General features: G+C 57.0%; 1 protein-coding gene across 1 annotated transcript in view; it reads left to right on the top strand.

Moving 5' to 3' along the window:
* The window catches only part of VAV2 (vav guanine nucleotide exchange factor 2), a 71,066-nt gene that overhangs the window by 19,563 nt on the left and 25,322 nt on the right, over positions 1-26,181 (top strand). Inside the window, 12 exon segments of the mRNA XM_075324323.1 lie at positions 2,704-2,820; positions 12,751-12,809; positions 13,144-13,212; positions 16,432-16,528; positions 17,969-17,983; positions 20,354-20,428; positions 20,430-20,453; positions 21,361-21,429; positions 21,601-21,701; positions 24,863-24,962; positions 25,033-25,128; positions 25,332-25,400. Coding sequence (XP_075180438.1) covers positions 2,704-2,820; positions 12,751-12,809; positions 13,144-13,212; positions 16,432-16,528; positions 17,969-17,983; positions 20,354-20,428; positions 20,430-20,453; positions 21,361-21,429; positions 21,601-21,701; positions 24,863-24,962; positions 25,033-25,128; positions 25,332-25,400 — 891 coding nt within the window.

The raw sequence follows: 26,181 nt of genomic DNA, 5'->3' as shown, positions 1-26,181 counted from the left end.
TCGGTCTTCCTCCCCGCAGAACCGCCGCATCCAGACTTATATATCTCCTCATTTAACTAGAACTATTATATCACAGCGCGAGCGCCAAAGAACTAACAGCATGCTCCAGTCACCTCCAGAGCTGCACTCACTATTCTGCTGTTACATCGTGTCTTATCCTCCGGTCACCTCCAGAGCTGCGGTCAGCAGTACAGCGCAGCCCCTTACTCGGCGGTCGGAGCGTCATGCGTTCTTCCGCTCGTGTTGCTGCCGGCTCCGCTGTCTCTCCAGATTGCGTGTCTGTGCGGTGTCGGCGTCTCTCGGGGCAGAACAGCTGTGCAGTGTCAGATCTGTAAGCCAGCTAGAATAAGACGCGTCACCAGTCACTGCGTCTGCCGGAGCCGCACTCTCCTCCTCCGCTCTGCTGGGAGTTGTAGTTCATGTGTTGTAATATTGTCGATGACTTCGAAGTTGCGTTTTCTTTCCTTGGGATGGTTCTTATTTTTTCGGCCTGGCTTCTGCCTGACCCTGGTGACCTGTTCCTGCCTGACCCCGGTGACCTGTACCCTCCTTTTCCTCCCACCTGACACCAGTGACCTGTACCTTCCTCCTCCTCCCGCCTGACCCCGGTGACCTGTACTCGCCGCCTCCTCCCGCCTGACCCCAGTGACCTGTACCCGCCGCCTCCTCCCGCCTGACCCCAGTGACCTGTACTCGCCTCCTCCTCCCACCTGACCCTGATGACTTGTACCCGCCGCCTCCTCCCGCCTGACCCCGGTGACCTGTACTCGCCTCCTCCCGCCTGACCCCGGTGACCTGTACCCGCCTCCTCCCGCCTGACCCCGGTGACCTGTACCCGCCTCCTCCCGCCTGACCCCGGTGACCTGTACCCGCCTCCTCCTCCTTCCCCCTCCTGACCCCAGTGACCTGCACCCTCCTCCTCCTCCTCCTCCCGCCTGACCCCAGTGACCTGTACCCGCCTCCTCCCGCCTGACCCCGGTGACCTGTACCCGCCTCCTCCCGCCTGACCTCGGTGACCTGTACCCACCTCCTCCTCCTTCCCCCCTCCTGACCCCAGTGACCTGCACCCTCCTCCTCCTCCTCCTCCCGCCTGACCCCAGTGACCTGTACCCGCCTCCTCCCGCCTGACCCCAGTGACCTGTACCCGCCGCCTCCTCCCGCCTGACCCCAGTGACCTGTACTCGCCTCCTCCTCCCACCTGACCCTGATGACTTGTACCCGCCGCCTCCTCCCGCCTGACCCCGGTGACCTGTACTCGCCTCCTCCCGCCTGACCCCGGTGACCTGTACCCGCCTCCTCCCGCCTGACCCCGGTGACCTGTACCCGCCTCCTCCTCCTTCCCCCTCCTGACCCCAGTGACCTGCACCCTCCTCCTCCTCCTCCCGCCTGACCCCAGTGACCTGTACCCGCCTCCTCCCGCCTGACCCCGGTGACCTGTACCCGCCTCCTCCCGCCTGACCTCGGTGACCTGTACCCACCTCCTCCTCCTTCCCCCTCCTGACCCCAGTGACCTGCACCCTCCTCCTCCTCCCGCCTGACCCCAGTGACCTGTACCCGCCTCCTCCCGCCTGACCCCAGTGACTTGTACCCGCCTCCTCCCGCCTGACCCCGGTGGCCTGTACCCACCAGCTCCCGCCTGACCCCGGTGACCTGTACCCGCCTCGTCCCGCCATGTTCTTCGTGTTTCCGTGTATGTAGATCAGCCTAATACTGTGGGATCTCCCCTCGCAGGCAGGAGACCGGGGACGTCGCTCCTGATTATCGGGACCGCTGCTTCCTGTAGGGGAATGTGCGCAGACTGTCCTGGAGTCACCGCTGAGAGTTTGCTGCAGTGTGTCAGGACTGGAGTCAGCTGTGGCCCCTGCTGTGATGATGGGGTGTCCCCGGGTGTCCTGGCTATGCTCGCAGTGGAGGCTTTGCTGCACTGTCTATCTGCCCTCTTCTCCAGGCTGCACTGACACATTGTAACGAGCCACCCTCTGCAGTGTAAAGACTCCCGCTTCCTCAGTCCTGATGGGGCCCGGTTGGTGCTGGGCTGGCCCCGCTCCCTGCGTCTGTCGGGTTCCCTGCTGGTCATTGGCATCCTCTGAATTATTCATGGAGCGCAGCTCTGAGGCTGAGGCGCTCCCTCCCGATCTGCTCCTGGATCTCCTCGCATCATTTGCATTTTCATCTTCAGAGCTGGAAGAATCTTCACTTCTGTCCATTTAACCCTGTGCAGCCTGAGCCGCTCATAGTTGGAGAATGACTACTACCTTGGGGGACAACTACTCCCAGCAGTGCCGAGCTGACCGGTGCCGGCCTCAGTCATATGGTGGAAGGTGCAACTATAGGAGGCGCCGTGTGGTGCAGAGCAGTGTTGTGGCAGTTCTGCTCCAGGTGTACAGGAATGATGGCAGTGGTGCCGGGCTCTGCTGGGGGCCCGTAGTGTCGGTGCCGGGCTCTGCCGGGGCCCGTAGTGTCGGTGCCGGGGCTCTGCCGGGGCCCGTAGTGTCGGTGCCGGGCTCTGCCGGGGCCCGTAGTGTCGGTGCCGGGCTCTGCCGGGGCCCGTAGTGTCGGTGCCGGGCTCTGCCGGGGCCCGTAGTGTCGGTGCCGGGCTCTGCCGGGGCCCGTAGTGTCGGTGCCGGACTGTAATGTTTCTTGCTGCGGGGGTCTCTTTGCTGGGAGTTGTAGTCCTCTAACCTCTGCCTTCTCCTCCCGCAGTTCCTGTGTCTGAAGAACATCCGCACCTTCCTGAAAGTTTGTCATGATAAGTTCGGGTTACGGAACTGCGACCTCTTTGACCCCTTCGATCTCTTCGATGTCCGGGACTTTGGGAAGGTGAGTGACCGCTGCTGCCTTTCCACTCCTGTGCCCCCGAATCTGCTGTGGACCCCGTCACTAACCACCTCATACACCGCTCCTTTGCCCCCGGGGTCTGCTATGGCCCCCAGGGTCTGCTGTGGACCCCGTCACTGGACTCCTCATACACCGCACCCGTGCCCCCGGGGTTTGCTGTGGCCCCCGGGGTTTGCTGTGGCCCCCGGGGTTTGCTGTGGCCCCCGGGGTTTGCTGTGGCCCCCGGGGTCTGCTGTGGCCCCCGTCACTGACCTCATACACCCCTCCCGTGCCCCCAGGATCTGCTGTGGACCCCGGCACTGACCTCATACACCGCTCCTGTGCCCCCGGGGTCTGCTGTGGCCCCCGTCACTGACATCATACACCCCTCCCGTGCCCCCAGGATCTGCTGTGGACCCCGTCACTGACCTCATACACCGCTCCTATGCCCCCGGGGTCTGCTGTGGCCCCCGTCACTGGCCTCCTCATACACCGCTCCCCGTTCCCCCGGGGTCTGCGGGTGGGGGGGGGATGGGGGCAGACATGTGGGTAAGTCCTTCAGGAGCTGGAGGGGGTTACACCTGCTTGCTGACAGTTCTGATTACTATCCAGCAGAATGGTGATTGCAGCTCTGGAGTACCCGGTGTGGCGTGCTGCAGCAGCTTCTGGTGCTGTGTGTCAGTGCAGCCCCCGGTCACAGTCCAGCGCTCGCCCCTCACCCGCAGTGACAGCTGCTCTTGGTCTGATGAGCTGCCACATCTGCTGCACACATCCCCCGCCGCTGCCGCAGGTGTGAGGCGTCAGGCGGTGCGCAGCGGCGGTGTCAGTACCTGTAGTAATGCAGAGGTGCACATCACGAGCTCGGCCCTTCATGATGGCGGCCTGGTCGTAGCCTCCCTGTGATTGGCTGCATCGCTCTCCTGCTCCCGCTGCCCGCGGCTCTTTTCACTGATTCATGAACCCAGGAGCTCAGGATGATCTGAGCTGTGCACAGCACCAGGAGCCGCAGCTGTGACAGGAGAACTGATGGGGAGGGGGGAATAACTTTAATTGAGCAGATGTTTCACCTGACCTCTGACCCCCGCCCTTTGACCTGCCCATCTGCACCTGTGACATGCTGTGGTCCTGTGCAGACCCCATAATGCAGATCCTGTGCTCCGCTGGGGACGCATCGCTGCCTGCTGGAACTTGTAGTGCCTGTATGATATGGACCCGTGTGAGGGGTAATACCCTTATAATGGAGGGGGACGGCTCCGCTGTTCTGTCCGGGCCCCCTCCTCTGCTTATCAGGGCATTGTGAGCGGCCGGTGACGCTGCCCCCGTCGTGCAAAGGAGGAAGTGAGACGATAAGAACTGTCAGAGGGAAATGTGACGGAATGTGCCCTGCACGCCCCCCATGTGTGAGCTGTGTGCACAGAGGTCTCCCTACAGGATTATTTCTAAAAAGACCAAGCCCCGCCCTCTTGACTCATCTGTCATGTGACCCTCATGCTTGGGTTTTACTGGATACTGTGCCGCACCATAGCGGGAATTCCTGACATCACCAGTACCGCCACCTTCATAGACGGCGGGATCTCTCAGGATCTCTGGGGACGGAGGTTCTGGTGATGTCAGGATGTCTCAGGTCTCTGGGGACGGAGGTTCTGATGATGTCAGGATCTCTGGGGATGGAGGCTCTGGTGATGTCAGGATCTCTGGGGGACCGAGGTTCTGGTGATGTCAGGATCTCTGGGGGACCGAGGTTCTGGTGATGTCAGGATCTCTGGGGGACCGAGGTTCTGATGATGTCAGGATCTCTGGGGGGGGCGGAGGTTCTGGTGATGTCAGGATCTCTGGGGGGACCGAGGTTCTGGTGATGTCAGGATCTCTCAGGTCTCTGGGACGGAGGTTCTGGTGATGTCAGGATCTCCGGTCTCTGAGGACGGAAATTCTGGAGATGTTAGGACGCGGTGTTATTTTGGGGTCTTCATGTGTGGTGCTGTTCCGGGAAATCGGGCATGGTGTTTTGGGGGCCTCCAGTCTTGGGGTCCATATCTTTGCCAGCGGCGTCTCATTATCCGCGCAGTGCAGCGGCTTTCATCCGTTGCTGCCCCGTTATCTTGTATCATTACACGTCTCGTTGTGCGGAGGGGACAGGAACTGAGCGCGGCCGCACAGTAACTGAGCGATGGGGCCTCGTGCTGTTCATAGTGACTGGTGATGATCCGCCTGCTGCCGCTCACCACCGCGCCGGCGTGTACAGCTAGTGCCAGGATCCTTTTCATTGATGGCTGATAACAGGGAGCACTAGATTGATCTGTTCTGTCAGTCAGGATGCTGGGATATGTCTTTCCGCCGTGTATATGGAGGGGTGCGCGGTATCGCAGGTCACATGGTGCGAGGGCAGTGCTGTGCTCAGCGGCATTAACTGATTCCTATCTTGGCCATTTACAAACAGTTTTATAAATAGTCTTTTATGGCGCGAAGACAGTAACCCCGTCCTCACCGCAGCCACACCGACCCTGGGGCCAATTCTCACCCCAGCCATGCAGGCCCCGGGGCCTGTTCTCACCGCAGGCCCCGCGGCCCATTCTCACCGCAGCCTCGCAGGCCCCGGGGCCCATTCTCTCCGCAGCCTCGCAGGCCCCGCGGCCCGTCCTCTCCGCAGCCACGCAGGCCCCGCGGCCCGTCCTCTCCGCAGCCACGCAGGCCCCGCGGCCCGTCCTCTCCGCAGCCACGCAGGCCCCGCGGCCCGTCCTCTCCGCAGCCACGCAGGCCCCGCGGCCCGTCCTCTCCGCAGCCACGCAGGCCCCGCGGCCCGTCCTCTCCGCAGCCACGCAGGCCCCGCGGCCCGTCCTCTCCGCAGCCACGCAGGCCCCGCGGCCCGTCCTCTCCGCAGCCACGCAGGCCCCGCGGCCCGTCCTCTCCGCAGCCACGCAGGCCCCGCGGCCCGTCCTCTCCGCAGCCACGCAGGCCCCGCGGCCCGTCCTCTCCGCAGCCACGCAGGCCCCGCGGCCCGTCCTCTCCGCAGCCTCGCAGGCCCCGCGGCCCGTCCTCTCCGCAGCCTCGCAGGCCCCGCGGCCCTTCCTCCCCGCAGCCACGCAGGCCCCGCGGCCCTTCCTCCCCGCAGCCACACAGACCCCGGGTCCCTTTCTGTCTGCAGTCACGCAGGCCCTGGGGCCCGTCCTCACCACAGCCTCATAGACCCCAGTGCTGCCACTTCTGCTTATACTTTCGCTGATCTTTCGTCTGGTCTTGCTGTTATGTATCCGGAGATCTCTGAAATCCTTCATTATAGATCAGTAACGTTATAAGATAAGATGCGAATGGGGATCTGTAGGGAAGATAAGAGGTTAATGCCTCCTCCCCCTCCCCCCCCCTTATTGTCCTGCTGACCCCTGTGGCTGTCACCCCCTCCCGGACCCTCGCCCCCGAACACTGCACTCTTTCATTATCACTGAGGGAATGGAAGTATCTACGAAGTGGTGGCCGGGGCTGCTCCCATAATGCCCTGGGAAAAGGGCCACTGAGTATAGAGAGGGGCGTCACAGATGGGGACAAAGGGTTAATCCCATGTGTGTCCATGTCTCCCTATTATCTGCACTTCCATTACTCCCATTAGGTGTGGGAGGGTGAAGCACTGACTGCTGGGGGGTAACTGCGATATTCGGGGGTCCTCAGGATGCGATTTCTCACGATGCCAGCGCTCCCGCTGTCTGATACAGAGTGACTGTCACTGGTGACGGCTGGTGCGTCCCCCGCAGGCCAAGACGTCCGCGCAGTTCACCTCTCACTCCACAGATAATGTCACTCCGCAGCTCAGAGGCGTCCGGATCCTAATAAAAAGAGACAGATGTGATGATTCCGACTCTCTGGAGCGGCCGAGACGCATGGAGACAGATTTCACCCGGTACTGCCCGGAATACAGCGTGACAGCGGCAACAAGACTGCCAGAATACAGCGTGACAGCGGCATCAAGACTGCCCGGAATACAGCGCGTCAGCGGCAACAAGACTGCCCGGAATACAGCGTGACAGCGGCAGCAAGACTGCCCGGAATACAGCGTGACAGCGGCAGCAAGACTGCCCGGAATACAGCGTGACGGCGGCAGCAAGACTGCCCAGAATACAGCGGGAGGGCGGCAACAAGACTGCCCGGAATACAGCGCGACAGCGGCATCAAGACTGCCCGGAATACAGCGCGTCAGCGGCAGCAAGACTGCCCGGAATACAGCGCGACAGCGGCAGCAAGACTGCCCGGAATACAGCGCGACAGCGGCAGCAAGACTGCCCGGAATACAGCGTGACAGCGGCAGCAAGACTGCCCGGAATACAGCGTGACAGCGGCAGCAAGACTGCCCGGAATACAGCGTGACAGCTTCAACAAGACTGCCCGGAATACAGCGCGAGAGCGGCATCAAGACTGCCCGGAATACAGCGTGACAGCGGCAGCAAGACTGCCCGGAATACAGCGGGAGAGCGGCATCAAGACTGCCCGGAATACAGCGTGACAGCTTCAACAAGACTGCCCGGAATACAGCGCGAGAGCGGCATCAAGACTGCCCGGAATACAGCGCGAGAGCGGCATCAAGACTGCCCGGAATACAGTGTGAGAGCGGCATCAAGACTGCCCGGAATACAGCGCGAGAGCGGCATCAAGACTGCCCGGAATACAGCGCGAGAGCGGCATCAAGACTGCCCGGAATACAGCGCGAGAGCGGCATCAAGACTGCCCGGAATACAGTGCGAGAGCGGGTTCTGGGTTCTGCTTCCGCGGGGCATCCTCCGAGCCTGGTCTTCTGTGCTCATCTCCTCCTGTGCGCTGCGGCATATGTGCTGCCATCTGATATCCTGATTTCCAGGGGAGCCTCAGGGTACGGGAACTTTAATGATGTCCACGGCCTCATGACAACTCGTATTTCTTTTTGCTGTCAAGCGACGTAGTGGAAAAGTCGAAAATTCTGAAGTCGTTTGTGATAATGGCGAAAACGTCTCTGAAGTGGCGGATATGCCACACGCTGATCCTCTTCGGCCTGTCTGTGGCGTCTCCAGCAGCCGCTGAGCGCGCCCCCACGTCTTCCTGCATCCGCTCATCCTCAGACATCATCTGGTCGGTGACATATCCATCTTGTCACTTTCTCATATCTTTAGATGCGACCATTACCTCCCGAGCAAGCGCCCGAGTTTGGTGGGTGAGTGATACAGAACCTGATAGGGGCGAGCGGACCGCTGTCATAATGCGGGGAGCGCCGTATAGAGGATGTTAAATGTCATCGTCCTCGCTGATGGATCTCCTTATAGGTCATTGGAGAGGAATGAGCGGTCCACATGACAGCCGGCTCCTGAGCGCTCGTCTGATCCCGCATACTGGGTGATCTTTTCCTGGGTCATGTGACAGGAGTACATACTTTTTCACACTCAGTGTTGGATTTGCCTCTTTTCCTCAGGGGGTTTCTCCCCTGGGTTGCCTGCATGTCTCACCCTGGGTAGGCTCCTGAGCGCTCCTCTTACCCGCACACTGGGGTGATAGCCTTGGCCGGCTCCTGAGTGCACATCTGATTCCACGCTCTGGGGTGGTAGCCGCAGCTGGCTCCTGAGCGCTCGCCTGGTCCCGCACACTAAGGAGGTAGCCGCGGCCGGCTCCTGAGCACTCGTCTGATCCCCCACACTGCTGTTCTTAGCCGCGGCCGGCTCCTGAGCGTTCGTCTGATCCCGCACAGTGGGGTGGTAGCTGCAGCCGGCTCCTGAGCGCTCGTCTGGTCCCACACTCTGGGGTGGTAGCCGCGGCCAGCTCCTGAGCACTCGTCTGATCGCGCACTCTGCTGTTCTTAGCCGCGGCCGGCTCCTGAGCGCTCGTCTGGTCCCACACTCTGGGGGTGGTAGCCGAGGCCGGCTCCTGAGCACTCGCCTAGTCCCACACACTGGGGTGCTAGTCGCGGCTGGCTGCTGAGCGCTCATCTGATCCCGCACTCTGGGGGGTAGCCGCGGCCGCCTCCTGAGCGCTCGTCTGGTCCCGCACACTGGGGTGGTAGCTGCGGCTAGCTCCTGAGCACTCGTCTGGTCCCGCACACTGCTGTTCTTAGCCACGGCCGGCTCCTGAGCGCTCGTGTGGTCCCGCACTCCGCTGTTCTTAGCTGCGACCGGCTCCTGAGCGCTCGTCTGGTCCCACACACTGGGGAGGTAGCCGCGGCTGGCTCCAGAGAGCTTGTTTGGTCCCGCACTCTAGCGTGGTAGCCGCTTCCAGATCCTGAGCGCTCGTCTGCTCCCGCACACTGGGGTGGTAGCTGCGGCCGGCTCCTGAGCACTCGTCTGGTCCCGCACACTGGGGTGGTAGCTGCGGCCGGCTACTGAGCACTCGTCTGGTCCCGCACTCTGGGATGGTAGCTGCGGCTGGCTACTGAGCGCTCGTCTGGTCCCGCACACTGGGGTGGTAGCTGCGGCCGGCTCCTGAGCACTCGTCTAGTACCGCACTCTGCTGTTGTTAGCCGCGGTCGGCTCCTAAGCACTCATCTGGTCCCGCACTTTGGGGTGGTAGCCGCGGCCGGCTCCTGAGCGCTCGTGTGATCCCGCACACCAGTGTTCTTAGCCGCGGCCAGTGACTGAAGAGCCATAGATGGGAGTTATTTCTGGATTTCCCCTTCCTGTCCTCGCTCGGGGATCAGCGTTGTTCTTGGCAGTCGTCGCCCCTCTCTCCGGCGCGTCCTCTGTGTTCCCCTTTGTTACTGTCCTGGACGCCTCTCATCATTCATCGCAGCGGACGGACGAGCAGCGAGCGCCAGCAGATGCGAATCTCAGCTCTCAATGTTTCCATTGTTTATCCGGATGCGGCTCAGCCTGAGCCTCCTGGTGCACGAGTGTGGAGGCTGATGATGGGCTGTGATGTATCGGGGCTCAGCTGCTTCCCTCCCGGGCTGTAGTCACATTCTGGGGTCCCCGTCCCCCCACATTCTCCTCTCATGTTTTGTATTCAGCTCGTGCTCTGAGCGCAATGATGTAACCGGCCATGGCCATGACGCCCCTCACAGGTGAGGACAGACCCTGCGGTCTCGGGGCTGCCATTGTCCGCCTGTCACGGGCAGATGGCGATGGATACGTTTGTGCGCCGCTCCCTCCCCCGCATCCGTGATCCCCCTGTAATTTCGCCGCTGCGCTCAAAGGAACAGATGTAATTTCAGAGAATTTCTGTAATTTTCATGTCAACTTGAAGAGAATCGAGGAAATGACGGGGCCGCGGCTCGCGCACCTCGTTACCGCCCCTTCACTAATGAGGCGCCTTCTATAGATACGTGATCAGATAATGAGCGGGGGAGCGGCCCGCGGTACTACAAGGCCCAGCGCTTCCTCTCATGTCTGCGGCTCCGAGGCCACAGAGTGATAGTCAGAGAACTGAAGAAAGTAGGCAATAGGAGCAGCGTGGCAGTGTAAAGCACAGTGGTCAGCTGCATTTCAGACAAATAGACAGTGCAGCTAAGCTTATCACAGCTGTGTCATGATGGAGCAACGCTATCGTATAAAGCATGGAGGAGTGACATCACTGATATATAAACTTCCCCATCACCAGGTCTGGATGCTACCTAATGAGAGAAATGAGCAGAACCCTCTCCTCACTTTTCCAGCTGCCATTGCCCCATCCAGTCCAGCTGCCACGTAAGGGCTGATCCAATCAGAATGTCTGCTGGAGGACACACACGCTGAGTCATCTCCACCTAATGAGCCTAGTGCTGGAGGACACACATGCTCAGTCACCTCCACCTAATGAGCCAAGTGCTGGAGGAGACACACACGCTCAGTCACCTCCACCTAATGAGCCAAGTGCTGGAGGACACACACGCTCAGTCACCTCCACCTAATGAGCCAAGTGCTGGAGGACACACACGCTCAGTCACCTCCACCTAATGAGCCAAGTGCTGGAGGAGACACACAATCAGTCACCTCCACCTAATGAGCCAAGTGCTGGAGGACACACACGCTCAGTCACCTCCACCTAAAGAGCTGAGTGCTGGAGGACACACAAGCTCAGTCACCTCCACCTAATGAGCTGAGTGCTGGAGGACACACAAGCTCAGTCACCTCCACCTAATGAGCTGAGTGCTGGAGGACACACAAGCTCAGTCACCTCCACCTAATGAGCTGAGTGCTGGAGGACTCACGCTCAGTCACCTCCACCTAATGAGCCGGGTGCTGGAGGACACACACGCTCAGTCACTCTCCTCACAGCCGGATTTTTGCATTGCAGCTAATCGAAATAGCTTTCTACCTGATTGTCAGGAAAGGAGCAGAGTCACTGCAGAAAATAGGACTTTACTGTCAGCTGCCAGAGGGGGAAGGAGAGTTCCTGGGATTATAGTTACAGTCTGTGGACACATTATATGGGAGGGCACGGATGTTTTTGTGCCATGTGATCCTGTATTTGGCTGATGTGGATTAGATGGTCCCAGCCTCTTGACCTCGGTGGAGTAGTCTGGGGTCCCGGGCTGTGTCTGGCGTTTTTGCTGATGCCCGGGTGTCGGTTGGTGCAGCTGCCATTACTCTCACCACGGTTGTCTCTCTCCGAGCCTCAGTAGTGCAGCGGTATGAGCAGATACCAGATTCTGGTGACTCGCTCTTCTCCGGTGTCCGGGGTGGACACCATCTTGGCTCCTGCCGGTGATTGCCCATCGGATGTGATGTAAGCGCAGATCTAGTAATCCGATCTGTGAGGGACACAAATCCTGGTGGTGGGAGCGACGCTGACCTCGCCGGCCGCACGTGGAGCCGGCACGGATGTAGGGATGAATATTTCATGGCTGTCAGGAAGCATCGGCCGCACAAGGGAGGAGACGACGCTGATGATACGAGACGACGCCTAACTTTACGGGAAAACGCTCATCATTTATTTATAACGACCTGGTAGATTCCACCAGAGCGGAAGATTCCTGCACGAAACTCACAGGCGGCGTATGTGCAGAGGTAGCGCTCCCGGTGCAGGACGGGCAGCACGAGGGCTCAGTGTCTGGCCATGTCACAGCACTGCGGGAGGGAGGAGGCTCAGCTGCCATCTGTTCCCAGTCTGTGATCACAGCTACAGTCCATAGAGAAGTCCTGGATATATGGCCCTTCCCTGGCCCCGCCTCTGCCCCTTCCCTGGCCCCGCCTCTGCCCTTCCCTGGCCCCGCCTCTGCCCCTCCCCTCTCTGGCCCTGCCTCTGCCCTTCCCCCGACCCTGCCTCTGCCCTTCCCCCGACCCTGCCTCTGCCCTTCCCCAGCCATGCCGCTGCCCTTCCCCCGGCCCTGCCTCTGCACGCATTTCCCCCCGGCCCCGCTTCCATGCTTCCCCCTTCCCCACCAATGCACTTTGCCCCTCCTCTGCCCTTCCCCCGACCCCCGCCTCTGCCCTTTCCCCCCGGCCCTGCCTCTGCACGCATTTCCCCCCGGCCCCGCTTCTATGGTTACCCCCTTCTCCACCTATGCACTTTGCCCCTCCTCTGCCCTTCCCCCGACCCCCGCCTCTGCCCTTCCCCCCCGGCCCTGCCTCTGCACGCATTTCCCCCCGGCCCCGCTTCCATGCTTACCCCCTTCCCCACCTATGCACTTTGCCCCGCCTCTGCCCTTCCCCCCCGGCCCCGCCTCTGCCCTTCCCCCCCGGCCCCTCCTTTGCCCTTCCTCCCGGCCCCTCCTCTGCCCTTCCCCCGGCCCCTCCTCTGCCATTCCCCCCGGCCCCTCCTCTGCCATTCCCCCCGGCCCCTCCTCTGCCCTTCCCCCCCGGCCCCTCCTCTGTCCTTCCCCTGGCCCTGCCTCTGCACGCTTTTTCCCCCAGCCCCGCTTCCATGCTTCCCCCTGCCCCACCTATGCACTCTGCCCTTCCCCCGACTGACACCACAGGTGAGGTCAACATGTGCCATGATATTGTAGGAGCTGCCAACTATGACAGATGGGGGAGGGTCTCACAGACACTGATATTTTCTGTTTTCTTGCAGGTCATCTCTGCACTGTCTAAGGTCTCGTATCACGTGATCGCCCAGAACCAAGGAATCCGGTAATTTTAACATATAATCTCCGCAGCCAATCAGCAGAGCCCTCCGGGGTTACTGAGCAGAGAACACATGGTTTCGGCACTGCCCCGACCCGCCGGGGTTACTGAGCAGAGAACACACGGGATCGGCACTGCCTGGATCCGCCAGGGTTACTGGGGGACATCACGTGACCGGAGACTAGCGGCCGCTGTGTCGTATGCAATGTAGATATACTGTGTGTTCCCGACCATCTCATCAGGCTGATAACAGAGAACAGCAGCTGGTGATTGCTGAGTAACCCCTTCCTGTCTGGACACATTTCCTCTGTGGATAATATATCCGTTTTTCTCCTTTCAGATCTTTCCCCTCAGAAGACACGACTGAGAACGATGACGACGTGTACCGCAGCCTGGAGGAGCTTGCGGAGTGAGTACTGACGGTGCACACACCTGATAACAGAGAGCACTACCATCCAGGGGTCCCCACTCTGGTGCCCCTGTTGTAGAGTAAACCATTGTGTGGCACGACTGCCAATATCCATCGTCCCAGCACGATCCATGAGAAGATGGGGTGGTCCGTGCCGTGGCCATACTGTCCTCCAGTGTCATGTGACCAGGTGCCGCGAGATGGGCGGAGCCTGAATACACGCACCACTAATTACCCCAGATATTAATCCCAAGAACACTGTTATATATCATCCTCCAGTCACCTCCAGAGCTGCCGTCACTATTCTGCTGTTACTTCATGTCTTATCCTCCAGTCACCTCCAGAGCTGCAGTCACTATTCTGCTGTTACTTCATGTCTTATCCTCCAGTCACCTCCAGAGCTGCACTCACTATTCTGCTTTTACGTTGTATCTTATCCTCCGGTCACCTCCGGAGCTGCACTTGCTCTTCTGCTGTTACATCATGTCTTATCCTCCAGTCACCTCCAGAGCTGCGCTCACTCTTCTGCCGTTACGTCGTGTCTTATCCTCCGCTCACCTCTGGAGCTGCGCTCGCTCTTCTGCAGGTTCTGCGGTCTGTGTGTGCCCCCCCTCTTTGCCTGTCATGTCAGCTCCTGCTCCGCTTCCTTCACTCGCACAGATTTATTCCGCTCGCGGTTTCCTAACATGTTTCCCCCTCTGGACAGCGAGGATCGCGGCTCCTGATTGCTGCCCGAGGCCAAAAGTAGCAGCCGGTTGAGCCGCGCCGACAACCTGTGCCGAGACCGAAGCGCTGGCTGAGTGGCTGCCAGAGGGGAATCACCAGCCATTAACCCAGTCATGCCCGCAGCTGTGCACATCCGATAATGGGGGCAGACGGCTGAGAATAAATGTGCCGGGCGTCACGGGGTTAAAGGTGTGAGACCGAAAATAATCCAGAAAAGTGCGGAGCGAGGGTCGGCGCCATATGTGGAGAGGGGCGGTACAGGATGGCGGCGCAGGATGGCGGTGCAGGGGGCGCAGGATGGCGGTGCAGGATGGCGGTGCAAGGGCGCAGGATGGCGGTGCAGGGGCACAGGATGGTGCAGTTGATGGCGGTTTAGGGGAGCAGGATGGCAGCACAGGATGGCGAAGTAGGGGCACAGGATGGCGCCACAGGATGGCGGAGCAGGGGGCGTAGGATGGCGGTGCAGGGGGGCGCAGGATGGCGGTGCAGAGGATGGCGGTGCAGGGGCGCAGGATGGCGGTGCAGGGGCGCAGGATGGCGGTGCAGGGGGCGCAGGATGGCGGTGCAGGGGGGGCGCAGGATGGCGGTGCAGAGGATGGCATTGCAGGGACGCAGGATGGCGGTGCAGGGGGCGCAGGATGGCGGTGCAGGGGGCGCAGGATGGCGGTGCAGGGGGCGCAGGAATACGGTGTGGGGGCGCATGATGGCGGTGCAGGGGATGACGGTGCAGGGGATGACGGTGCAGGGGCGCAGGATGGCGGTGCAGAGGATGGCATTGCAGGGACGCAGGATGGCGGTGCGGGGGCACAGGATGGCGGTGCAGGGGGCGCAGGATGGCGGTGCAGAGGATGGCATTGCAGGGACGCAGGATGGCGGTGCGGGGGCACAGGATGGCGGTGCAGGGGGCGCAGGATGGCGGTGCAGGGGGCGCAGGAATACGGTGTGGGGGCGCATGATGGCGGTGCAGGGGATGACGGTGCAGGGGCGCAGGATGGCGGTGTAGGTCTGCGTCACCATCCTGCAATTATACGGTCCTCACTGCCTCTTTTCTGGCCCTTTGACCTCGGGTCCCGGCGCTCGTCATGTGACTGCATTTGCGGTGTCTTCTGGGATATGGCGGCATTAGTAAAGCAGATGGCGGCCGGGGAGGAGCGGAGTGAACAGATGGAGCTGACGGCCACGTTTTGTATCCGCCGCAGATGGAGCCGCCATATTGGCATCTAATGCAGTGCTGAGGCCTGGGCTCAGAGGTCGTTGCTGCCCTCTGCCGGTCTGTGGCCCTCGTCCTGCTCACAGCGGAGGGTTTGTTACTGTGTATCCAGTCCTCTGTCACCTCCTGGTGAGATTGTGGAGACCAGACACAGTGTAACAGACCCTCAGCTGTGCGCAGTGTCCGGACGCTTCTCAGCCTCTGGATGTCAGTGAGGACCTGTGTGTCCCGGCCCCCTGCACTGAGTGGCGGCTCTTGTGGGGGAGGGTGACCTTGCCGTGTGCCGTCACCGCTGCTGTGCGCGGCCCCGGGCAGATTGCAGGGTTTATAATGAATGTAACAATTTTTTCTGGCACGGCTCTCGCTGTAACACGTCTGTCACCCGCTGCTGCTGCTGGCTAAAACCAGGAGGTGTCTGCGCCCCCCGCGGATTACACAGGAGGGGTCACACTTTGACATTTATTTTACATTTTTCAGTGAATTCCACTTATATAGAAGCCTCCAGCCCACCAGCGCCGGCCGTCCTCCACCAGCGCCAGCCGCTATGGCCGTCCTCCACCAGCGCCGGCCGCTATGGCCGTCCTCCACCAGCGCCGGCCGCTATGGCCGTCCTCCACCAGCGCCGGCCGCTATGGCCGTCCTCCACCAGCGCCGGCCGCTATGGCCGTCCTCCACCAGCGCCGTCCTCTATGGCCGTCCTCCACCAGCGCCGTCCTCTATGGCCGTCCTCTATGGCCGTCCTCCACCAGCGCCGGCCCTCTCTGGCGGAGGGGTTGATGTTGGCGGGGACTGGCGGTGGTGGAGGGGTTGATGCTAGCGGTGACTGGCGGTGGTGGACGGGCTGATGTTGGCGGTGATTGGTGGTGGTGGAGGGGTTGATGTTGGCGGTGACTGGTGGTGGTGGAGGGGGTGATGTTGGCGGTGACTGGTGGTGGTGGAGGGGGTGATGTTGGCGGTGACTGGTGGTAGTGGACAGGCTGATGGTGGCGGTGACTGGTGGTGGGGTGATGTTGGCGGTGACTGGTGGTGGTGGAGGGGGTGATGTTGGCGGTGACTTGTGGTGGTGGAGGGGGTGATGTTGACGGTGACTGGTGGTGGTGGAGGGGGTGATGTTGACGGTGACTGGTGGTGGTGGAGGGGGTGATGTTGGCGGTGACTGGTGGTGGTGGAGGGGTTGATGTTGGCGGTGACTAGTGGTGGTGGATAGGCTGATGTTGGGGGTTGTTGGAAGTGACATGTTCCCATGTGTTTGGTCACGCCGACTCTTTTTTTCCTCACTGTAGTGAACATGATTTGGGGGAGAACGACACGTACGATGTTCCATGCGAGGAGGACGACATTTACGAAGACATCATCAAAGTGGAGAATCAGCAGCCGATGGTGAGAAATTGCCTCTACAACAACAGCACCACCACCGCTGAGGCAACACATTGTTGCACCCCTCTACCCCTGCGTCTTGCGCCCCCTTCCCCCTTTCTTGTGCCTCCTCCCGTTCCCTCCCCCCTGACTTGCGCCCCTTCCGGCCCTCTCCCCGTCTTGCACCCTTTCCTGCCCTCTCCCCGTCTTGCGCCCCATCTTGCGCCCCATCTTGCCCCCCTCCCCGTCTTGCGCCCCTCTCTGCTCCTTCCCCTGTCTTGTGCCTCCTCTTGGCCCTTCCTCAGTCTTGTGCCCCCTCTCAGCTTCTCCCCCAGTTTTGCTCCCCCTCTCAGCTCCTCCCCCTTTCTTGTGCCTCTTCTTGACTTTCTCCGTCTTGCGCCCCCTCTCAGCTCCTCCCCCTGTTTTGTGCCCCCTCTCAGCTCCTCCCTCATTTTGTGCCCCCTCTCAGCTCCTCCACCTGTTTTGTGCCCCCTCTCAGCCCCTCCCCCTTTCTTGTGCCCCCTCTCAGCTCCTCCCCCTTTCTTGTGCCCCCCCTCAGCTCCTCCCCCTTTCTTGTGCCCCCTCTCATCCCCTCCCCCTTTCTTGTGCCCCCTCTCAGCTCCTCCCTCATTTTGCGCCCCCTCTCAGCTCCTCCACCTGTTTTATGCCCCCTCTCGGCTCCTCCCCCTGTTTTATGCTCCCTCTCGGCTCCCTCCCCTGTCTTGCGCCCCCTCTCAGCTCCTCCCCCCGTTTTGCCCCCCCCTTTCAGCTCCTCCCCCCATTTTGCCCCTCTCAGCTCCTCCCCCATTTTGCCCCCTCTCAGCTCCTCCCCCATTTTGCGCCCCCCTCTCAGCTCCTCCCCCTTTCATGTGCTACCCCTCAGCTCCTCCCCCTTTCTTGTGCCTCCTCTTAGCTCCTCCCCCTTTCTTGTGCCCCCTCTCAGCTCCTCCCCCTTTCTTGTGCCCCCTCTCAGCTCCTCCCCCTTTCTTGTGCCCCCTCTCAGCTCCTCCCCCTTTCTTGTGCCCCCTCTCAGCTCCTCCCCCTTTCTTGTGCCCCCTCTCAGCTCCTCCACCTTTCTTGTGCCCCCTCTCAGCTCCTCCACCTTTTTTGTGCCCCCTCTCAGCTCCTCCCCCGTTTTACGCCCCCTCTCTGCTCCTCCCCTCGTTTTACGCCCCCTCTCTGCTCCTCCCCTCGTTTTGCGCCCCCTCTCAGCTCCTCCCCCTGTTTTGTGCCCCCTCTCGGCCCCTTCTCCCTGTCTTGCCCCCACATCTTGTGCCCCCTCCCCCGTCTTTCCTCCTCTTGCCCCGCGCTCCCTGTAGCACCACCACGCTGACTGCTGAGTGGAGTATATGTGGTTGGGGACTACGACCCCCCCCCGTGTGTGCTGCTCTGCTTCTCCGTGCAGAGGGGTCACATGCCGGCTCTTCTCACTGTCTTCTCCTCTCCTTCCCCCTCATGCCTCAGATTCGGTACATGCAGGTAAGGCCGACGCTGCCTCCTCTTTTTTCGTGGGGTCGTCAGGGTTGGTTTTTTTTGGGGAGATCATCGTCCGTCCTCCCCGGGGGCCGCGCAGCCGTCATGTCATGGTGGTGTTTCGGGGCAGGTCCCTGCTTTTACTTCTGCACCATTTTCAGGAACTCTGCTTTTTGCCTGTGAATGGAAACATTAAATTACAATAAATGAGAATATTATCAAAAAGGGAATCAATTTCACCTGTTTATTTCTGTTAATGATTATGGCTGACAGCCAATGAAAACCCAAAAGTCATTATCTCAGAAAATTTGCATTATTACTACAAACCACCTGCAAAGGCTTCCTAAGCGTTTACAATGGTCCTTCAGTCTGGTTCAGTAGTCTCCAAAATCAGTGATGGTTTGGGGAGCCATGTCCTCTGCTGGTGTAGCTCCACTGTGTTTTATCGACACAAAAGTCATCGCTGCCGTCTACCAGGAAATTATACAGGACTTCATGCTTCCCTCTGCTGATAAGCTTTCTGGAGATGGTAATGTCATTTTCCAGCAGGACTTGGCCCCAGTTCACATTGCCAAAAGTACCAATACCTGGTTTACTAACCACAATATCACTGGGCTTGATTTGCCAGCAAACTCTCCTGACCTAAACCCCATAGAGAACCTATGAGAGACACCAGAGCCAACAATACAGACGAGCTGAAGGCGACTATCAAAGCAACCTGGGCTTCCATAACACCTCAGCAGTGCCACAGGCTGATCACCTCCATGCCACATTGCCGCATTGATGCAGGAATTCATGCAAAAGGAGCCGAGACCAAGTATTGAGGCATTTACTGTACAGACTTCTCAGGAGGCGCCAACATTTCTGAGGGTAACATCATTTATTCAGTTGGTCTCGTATAATATTATCATTTTCTGGGTTTCCATTGGCGGTAAGCCATAATCAACATTACCAGAAATAAACATGTGACATAGATCCCTCTGTGTGTAATGACTCTAATATATATAGGAATAGATCCCTGTGTGTGTGTGTAATAACTCTATATAATATATAGGAATAGATCCCTCTGTGTGTAATGACTCTATATAATATATAGATCCCTCTGTGTGTAATGACTCTATATAATATATAGATCCCTCTGTGTGTAATGACTCTATATAATATATAGGAATAGATCCCTCTGTGTGTAATGACTCTATATAATATATAAGAATAGATCCCTCTGTGTGTAATGACTATATAATATATAGATCCCTCTGTGTGTAATGACTATATATAATATATAGGAATAGATCCCTCTGTGTGTAATGACTATATAATATATAGGAAAAGATCTCTCTGTGTGTAATGACTCTATATAATATATAGGAATAGATCCCTCTGTGTGTAATGACTCTATATAATATATAGGAATAGATCCCTCTGTGTGTACTGACTATATAATATATAGGAATAGATCCCTCTGTGTGTAATGACTCTATATAATATATAGGAATAGATCCCTCTGTGTGTAATGACTCTATATAATATATAGATCCCTCTGTGTGTAATGACAATATAATATATAAGAATAGATCCCTCTGTGTGTAATGACTCTATATAATATATAGATCCCTCTGTGTGTAATGACAATATAATATATAGGAATAGATCCCTCTGTGTGTAATGACTCTATATAATATATAGGAATAGATCCCTCTGTGTGTAATGACTCTATATAATATATAGGAATAGATCCCTCTGTGTGTAATGACTCTATATAATATATAGATCCCTCTGTGTGTAATGACAATATAATATATAGGAATAGATCCCTCTGTGTGTAATGACTCTATATAATATATAGGAATAGATCCCTCTGTGTGTAATGACTCTATATAATATATAGGAATAGATCCCTCTGTGTGTAATGACTCTATATAATATATAGGAATAGATCCCTCTGTGTGTAATGACTCTATATAATATATAGGAATAGATCCCTCTGTGTGTAATGACTCTATATAATATATAGGAATAGATCCCTCTGTGTGTAATGACTCTATATAATATATAGGAATAGATACCTCTGTGTGTAATGACTCTATATAATATTTGCGTTTCCCTTTAGTATTGAATTACTGAAATAAAATTAACTCTTTGATGATATTCTCATTTATTGGCATACACCTGTAGATCTAATGGCAGAAACTCATCCTGAGCTCGACCTTCTCACAGCTGAAGGTTTGTTATAATGTATCCAGTGTAGAGGTGACTTCCCCACACTCAATGTCTTCCCTGCGCTGACACACTGCAACAGAGGATTTGCACAATCCTGGTCATTGAGCGCTGCTGACTCCTCTGTGTCTGACGATTCCTCACATTTCTCTCCATCAGAAGATGGGAATGACGGAAGACGACAAGAGGAACTGCTGCCTGCTGGAGATCCGCGACACTGAGGACCGCTATTACCCGCACGCTGGAGGAGATCCGCGTCGTGAGTGCCGCCCCCGGGCGTCCATCAGCCCTGCTCACCACTAAGAATAGAGGAGTGCCTGCTGCCCGGGGAGGAGGGGTCCCAAAAGAATAGACACCCCAATATATATAGGCCCGGGAGAGGAGGGCCCCCCAGAGAATAGACACCCCAATATATAGAGGCCCGGGAGAGGAGGGGGCCCTCAGAGAATAGACACCCCAATATATAGAGACCCGGGAGAGGAGGGGCCCCCAGAATATAGAGACCCCAATATATAGAGGATCAGGAGAGAGGGGCCCCCAGAGAATAGCCACTCCAATATATAGAGGCCCGGAAGAGGAGGGGCCCCCAGAGAATAGACACCCCAATATATAGAGACCCGGGAGAGGAGGGGCCCCTAGAATATAGAGACCCCAATATATAGAGGATCAGGAGAGGAAGGACCGCCAGAGAATAGACACCCCAATATATAGAGGCCCGGGAGAGGATGGGCCCCCAGAGAATAGACACCCCAATATATAGAGACCCGGGAGAGGAGGGGCCCCTAGAATATAGACACCCCAATATATAGAGGATCAGGAGAGGAGGGGCCCCCAGAGAATAGCCACTCCAATATATAGAGGCCCGGGAGAGGAGGGGCCCCCAGAGAATAGACACCCCAATATATAGAGACCCGGGAGAGGAGGGGCCCCTAGAATATAGAGACCCCCAATATATAGAGGATCAGGAGAGGAAGGACCGCCAGAGAATAGACACCCCAATATATAGAGGCCCGGGAGAGGATGGGCCCCCAGAGAATAGACACCCCAATATATAGAGGATCGGGAGAGGAGGGGCCGGAGACCAGAGTCACCAATATCTAAGGTCTGCGGGAGGAGGTGTAATCAGTGGTGACTTGTGACATGCGCTGGTCTCGTGTCTCCCCCAGAATTACATGCTGCCCCTGAAGCAGATCCTGCCCCCCGCAGAGATCACTGTCGTCTTCATCAATCTGGAGGTGAGTTTGTTTGCGGTTGTCGGGCACAATATGGCGACCGCCGCTGCTCCTGATTGTGAGTAATGGCCGCGGGCTTATCGGTGTAGAGTGTGAGCTCTGCGGCCCAGCTGTGGTGTTGTGCTGGCGCCGTCGCTTGCGGTCATGTGACCTCGTCTGTTCTCTGCTCTCCAGGAACTGATTAAAGTTCACTTCAACTTTCTGAGAACCATCGAGATCTCCATCATGTCCGGGGGCAGCAGCATCGGCCAGGTCTTCCTGGACTACAAGGAGAAGTGAGTGATAGTCAGCGGGGGAGGGGGCCGAGCAGGGGAGGGGGGCCGCACGGGGAGGGGGGGGCTGTATGGTGTTTCTTTCATTCTGCCCTGAGCTCCCACTCAGCTACATCATTATTGCCATCTAGTGGTGCTGTAGTAGAAGGTCAGTTGTTCCTACTGTGGTTTATTCTCTGTTGTCTGCAGCGTCAGTGACTGTTTTCCGCTCTGTGTCTGCGGATGCAGCGTCACTTACTGTTTTCCGCTCGGTGTCTCAGTGACAGTTTTCCGCACGGCATCTGCTGATGCAGCGTCAGTGACTGTTTTCCGCACGGCATCTGCTGATGCAGCGTCAGTGACTGTTTTCCCGCATGGCATCTGCTGATGCAGTGTCAGTGACTGTTTTCTGCACGGTGTCTACTGATGCAGTGTCAGTGACTGTTTTCTGCACGGCGTCTGAGCACTCTCCCTGTATACTCTAAAAAGTCAGGGATATTTGGGTTTTGGGTGAAATTTCGTGATGACCCTAAACTGCCCTCTGACCTTTTCCGGTGACCTTAGTGTGACCTTCTCTGCACTTGTTGATGCTCACGTCCAACTGTTCAATGTTTCAGGACTTTTTGCAGAACTTGTTGTTCTCTAATAAAGGAGCTTTATGGCAAAATTCACATCAGGTGTTTGGTCCATGAATCGCCCAATAAATTTTGGGGTTCAGGTAGAATTGGTATTAAAGCATCCTCTTAATCATGAGACCAACACGACACCTAACAACTGATCAGCAGCACCGCGCCATTCTGAGGCTTGAAGCAGAATGTTCTTAGACAGAAGTGGCCACTGAGCTTAGAGCGTCACAGAGTGTCACCAGCAGGTTGTACAGAGACACAGAGAGACTGGAGGAGTCACAGAAAGGCAGAGAAGTGGCCACTAAGCTTAGAGCGTCACCAGAGGCAGAGAATTGGACGTCCTCGAGGCCACATCCCACACTGATGACCACTTCATTGTGAATAATGCCCTTCAGAACCGGATGATGAATGTCACACAACTCCAGGCACATTTAAGGGAGGTGAGAGGCCCCAAGTGCCACGTCATCAGAACCGTTCACATCAGTGTGGTCTGCGTGCTGGTCCACCTGCAAGGTACCTAATCACATCTCCAGGCGCAGGCGTCATCTACACTACAGTTCAAAAGTTTGTTCTCCCCCAAAGAATATTGTCTTTTCCATCCTACTGTATTTATCAGATGAGTTGCATAATGAATAGAGAAGGTGTGAAGGGCGGGGTGGGGGGGTGAAGGTGTGAGGGGGTGGGGGCTGAAGGTGTTAGGGGGGGGTTAGTGGGGGGTTTATACCCAGCACTGGTGTTGGCTTCTGTTTTAATAAATTATAAATCAAAAATTACCTTTAGAACCATGAAAGGTTCAACAAAGGAGTTGGTGTCTTTTTCTTTAAAATAATTAATTTTTATTCACAATTCTTAGTTAAAAAATACAACTGGTACATATATATATATATATATATATATATATATATATATAAATAACCGTATAATAGGACTGGATGAAATATGCTAGAGCAGCAGCGGTAAAACCAAAAAATACAACTCTATATTGTTTAAGACCAAATTAAGTGGGCCACCATAATTAACCTATGAAGAATATAATGCATAAGTGCAAAGTGCTCTATCTTCCTAAAAGTTACTAATTAAGTATAGTGGACAAGGTATAAAAGGAGAATCGCCTATAAAAATAAAGTGCAAAGTTTGTTGCTATAATCAAAATACAAAATACTCTCTATACAGACACATCTGCAGGTTTTTCCCTCCGCTCTCTATACAGACATCTGCAGGTTTTTCCCCCATTCTCTATAGAGACACATCTGCAGATATGTATTTCTAGAAAGCGGAGGGAAAACCTGCAGATGTGTCTTTATAGAGAGTGAAACGAAGAACGTGCAAATGTGTGTGTAGCAAGAGGAGGGAAAACCTGCAGATGTGTCTGTATAAAGAACGGAGGGAAAAACCTGCAGATGTGTCTGTATAGAGAGCAGAGGGAAAAACTTGTAGCTGTGTCTGTGTAGACAGCGGAGGGAAAAACCTGCAGATGTGTCTTTATAGAGAGTGCAGGGAAACTAAGGGTTTACACTGTATATACTATACACTGCACAGTACCACTTTTCCTGTATACAGTGTGTCCACCCATATCCTGTCCACCGCCATTAACTTGACTTGAGAACGGCGGCAGCTATAGGCATAGAAGTGGTGTCTAGGTATAGTAAAGTGGCCATGCGCTACGTAATGAAACCACCTATAGCGCCACCTGGTGGAAAACAACGGAGTTAGCATTTTTATCTCGAAAACGGAACGAGATAGAGAAAAAAGTGAATTACAAAGTTGTAGGGCATCATCAATTCAATACGAATCGACACCTTGCATACAGAAATGCTATGATTATAACGTGTAAAACTCACAAGGCTGCGGACGTGAAGTGATACCTCATGGAGACCTTCCTACAAGTCATTGGGTATGGTGGCTGTGTGGAGTGGCCTCCCGCTCACCTGACCGGACCCCATTGGACTTCTTTCTGTGAGGTCACATCAAGCAACAGGTGTATGCGACCCCTCCACCAACATTGCAGGACCTACGACGACGTATCACAGAGGCTTGTGCAAACGTGTCACCTACCATATTGCACAGCGTGCAGCAAGATACAGTATGCTGTGCAGAGTCCAGATGTGCATTGCAGCTGACGGGGGCCACCAAGAGCATCAAAGTTACATGAGCGCCATATGCGTGACCAGCATTCAATGTTTTGGGGGGGTCATGGGTTTCATATCATAGCATTTCTGTATGCAAGGTGTTGATTCGTATTGAGTTGATGATGCCCTACAACTTTGTAATTCCCTTTTTTTCTCTATCTCGTTCCGTTTTCGAGATAAAAATGCTAACTCCGTTGTTTTCCACCAGGTGGTGCTATAGGTGGTTTCATTGCGTAGTGCATGGCTACTTTACTATACCTAGACACCCCTTCTATGCCTATAGCTGCCGCCGTTCTCAAGTTAATGGCTGTGGACAGGATATGGGTGGACACACTGTGTACTATACACTGCACAGTACCGCTCCTCCTGTATATAGTATATACTGCACAGTACCGCTCATGCTGTATGATTAACCCCGCGTCTCCTGCAGGCTGCTGCTTTATGGAGAATACTGCAGTCACATTGAATATTCGCAGAAGACCCTGGACCAGCTGATCGCCGCCCGGGATGAAGTCCGGTTAAAGATTGAGGTGGGTGCGTGTCTCCTGGGAGTTGTAGTGCGGCTGTGCAGGGATCTAGTGTCGTGTCCTTCTCTCACAGGAATGCTCCATGAAGGTTCAGGACGGGAAGTTCAAGCTGCAGGATCTGATGGTGATTCCCATGCAGAGGGTCCTGAAGTATCACCTGCTGCTGAAGGTACAGCGCCCCCACATATGCCAGGGGATGTGCGGATACCTGCCCCGCGGGGGGGTGTGGGGATATGTGCAGTGTTTCGGAGGGGGGAGTGGATACCTTCAGTGCAAGGCGGCGGGGGTGCGGATACCTGCAGTGCGGGGGGTCCAGTCCATGTAGTCTGTGCTGGTGGAGCATGTTTTATTGTCAGATATTTGTATGCACAGGAATTGCTGAGCCACACGGCGGAGTGCCCCGAGCGCCACACCCTGAAGGAAGCGCTGGAAGCCATGCAGGTGGGTGTGACCCCTGTGCAGCAGTGACCTCCCCCCCCCCTCCACGCTGCTGCTCCCCCCCTTCCACGCTGCTGCTCCCCCCCTTCCACGCTGCTGCTCCCCCCCTTCCACGCTGCTGCTCCCCCCCTCCACGCTGCTGCTCCCCCCCTCCACGCTGCTGCTCCCCCCCTCCACGCTGCTGCTCCCCCCCCTCCACGCTGCTGCTCCCCCCCTCCACGCTGCTGCTCCCCCCTTCCACGCTGCTGCTCCCCCCTCCACGCTGCTGCTCCCCCCCTCCACGCTGCTGCTCCCCCCCTCCACGCTGCTGCTCCCCCCCTCCACGCTGCTGCTCCCCCCCTCCACGCTGCTGCTCCCCCCCTCCACGCTGCTGCTCCCCGCCTCCACGCTGCTGCTCCCCCTCCACGCTGCTGCTCCCCCCTCCACGCTGCTGCTCCCCCCCTCCACGCTGCTGCTTTCCCCCTCCACGCTGCTGTTTTCCCCCTCCACGCTGCTGTTTTCCCCCCTCCACGCTGCTGTTTTCCCCCTCCACGCTGCTGTTTTCCCCTCCAGCGCTGCTGTTTTCCCCCTCCACGCTGCTGTTTTCCCCCTCCACGCTGCTGTTTTCCCCCCTCCACGCTGCTGTTTTCCCCCTCCACGCTGCTGTTTTCCCCCTCCACGCTGCTGTTTCCCCCCTCCACGCTGCTGCTGCTCCCCCCCTCCACGCTGCTGCTCCTCCCCCTCCACGCTGCTGCTCCCCCCCTCCACGCTGCTGCTCCTCCCCCTCCACGCTGCTGCTCCCCCC

The sequence above is a fragment of the Anomaloglossus baeobatrachus genome, chromosome 9 (genome assembly GCF_048569485.1).
Source record: "Anomaloglossus baeobatrachus isolate aAnoBae1 chromosome 9, aAnoBae1.hap1, whole genome shotgun sequence".
Classification (NCBI taxonomy): Eukaryota; Metazoa; Chordata; class Amphibia; order Anura; family Aromobatidae; genus Anomaloglossus; species Anomaloglossus baeobatrachus.
The sequence above is the reverse complement of the archived record's forward strand: the minus strand, read 5'-3'. Positions and strand labels throughout refer to the sequence as shown.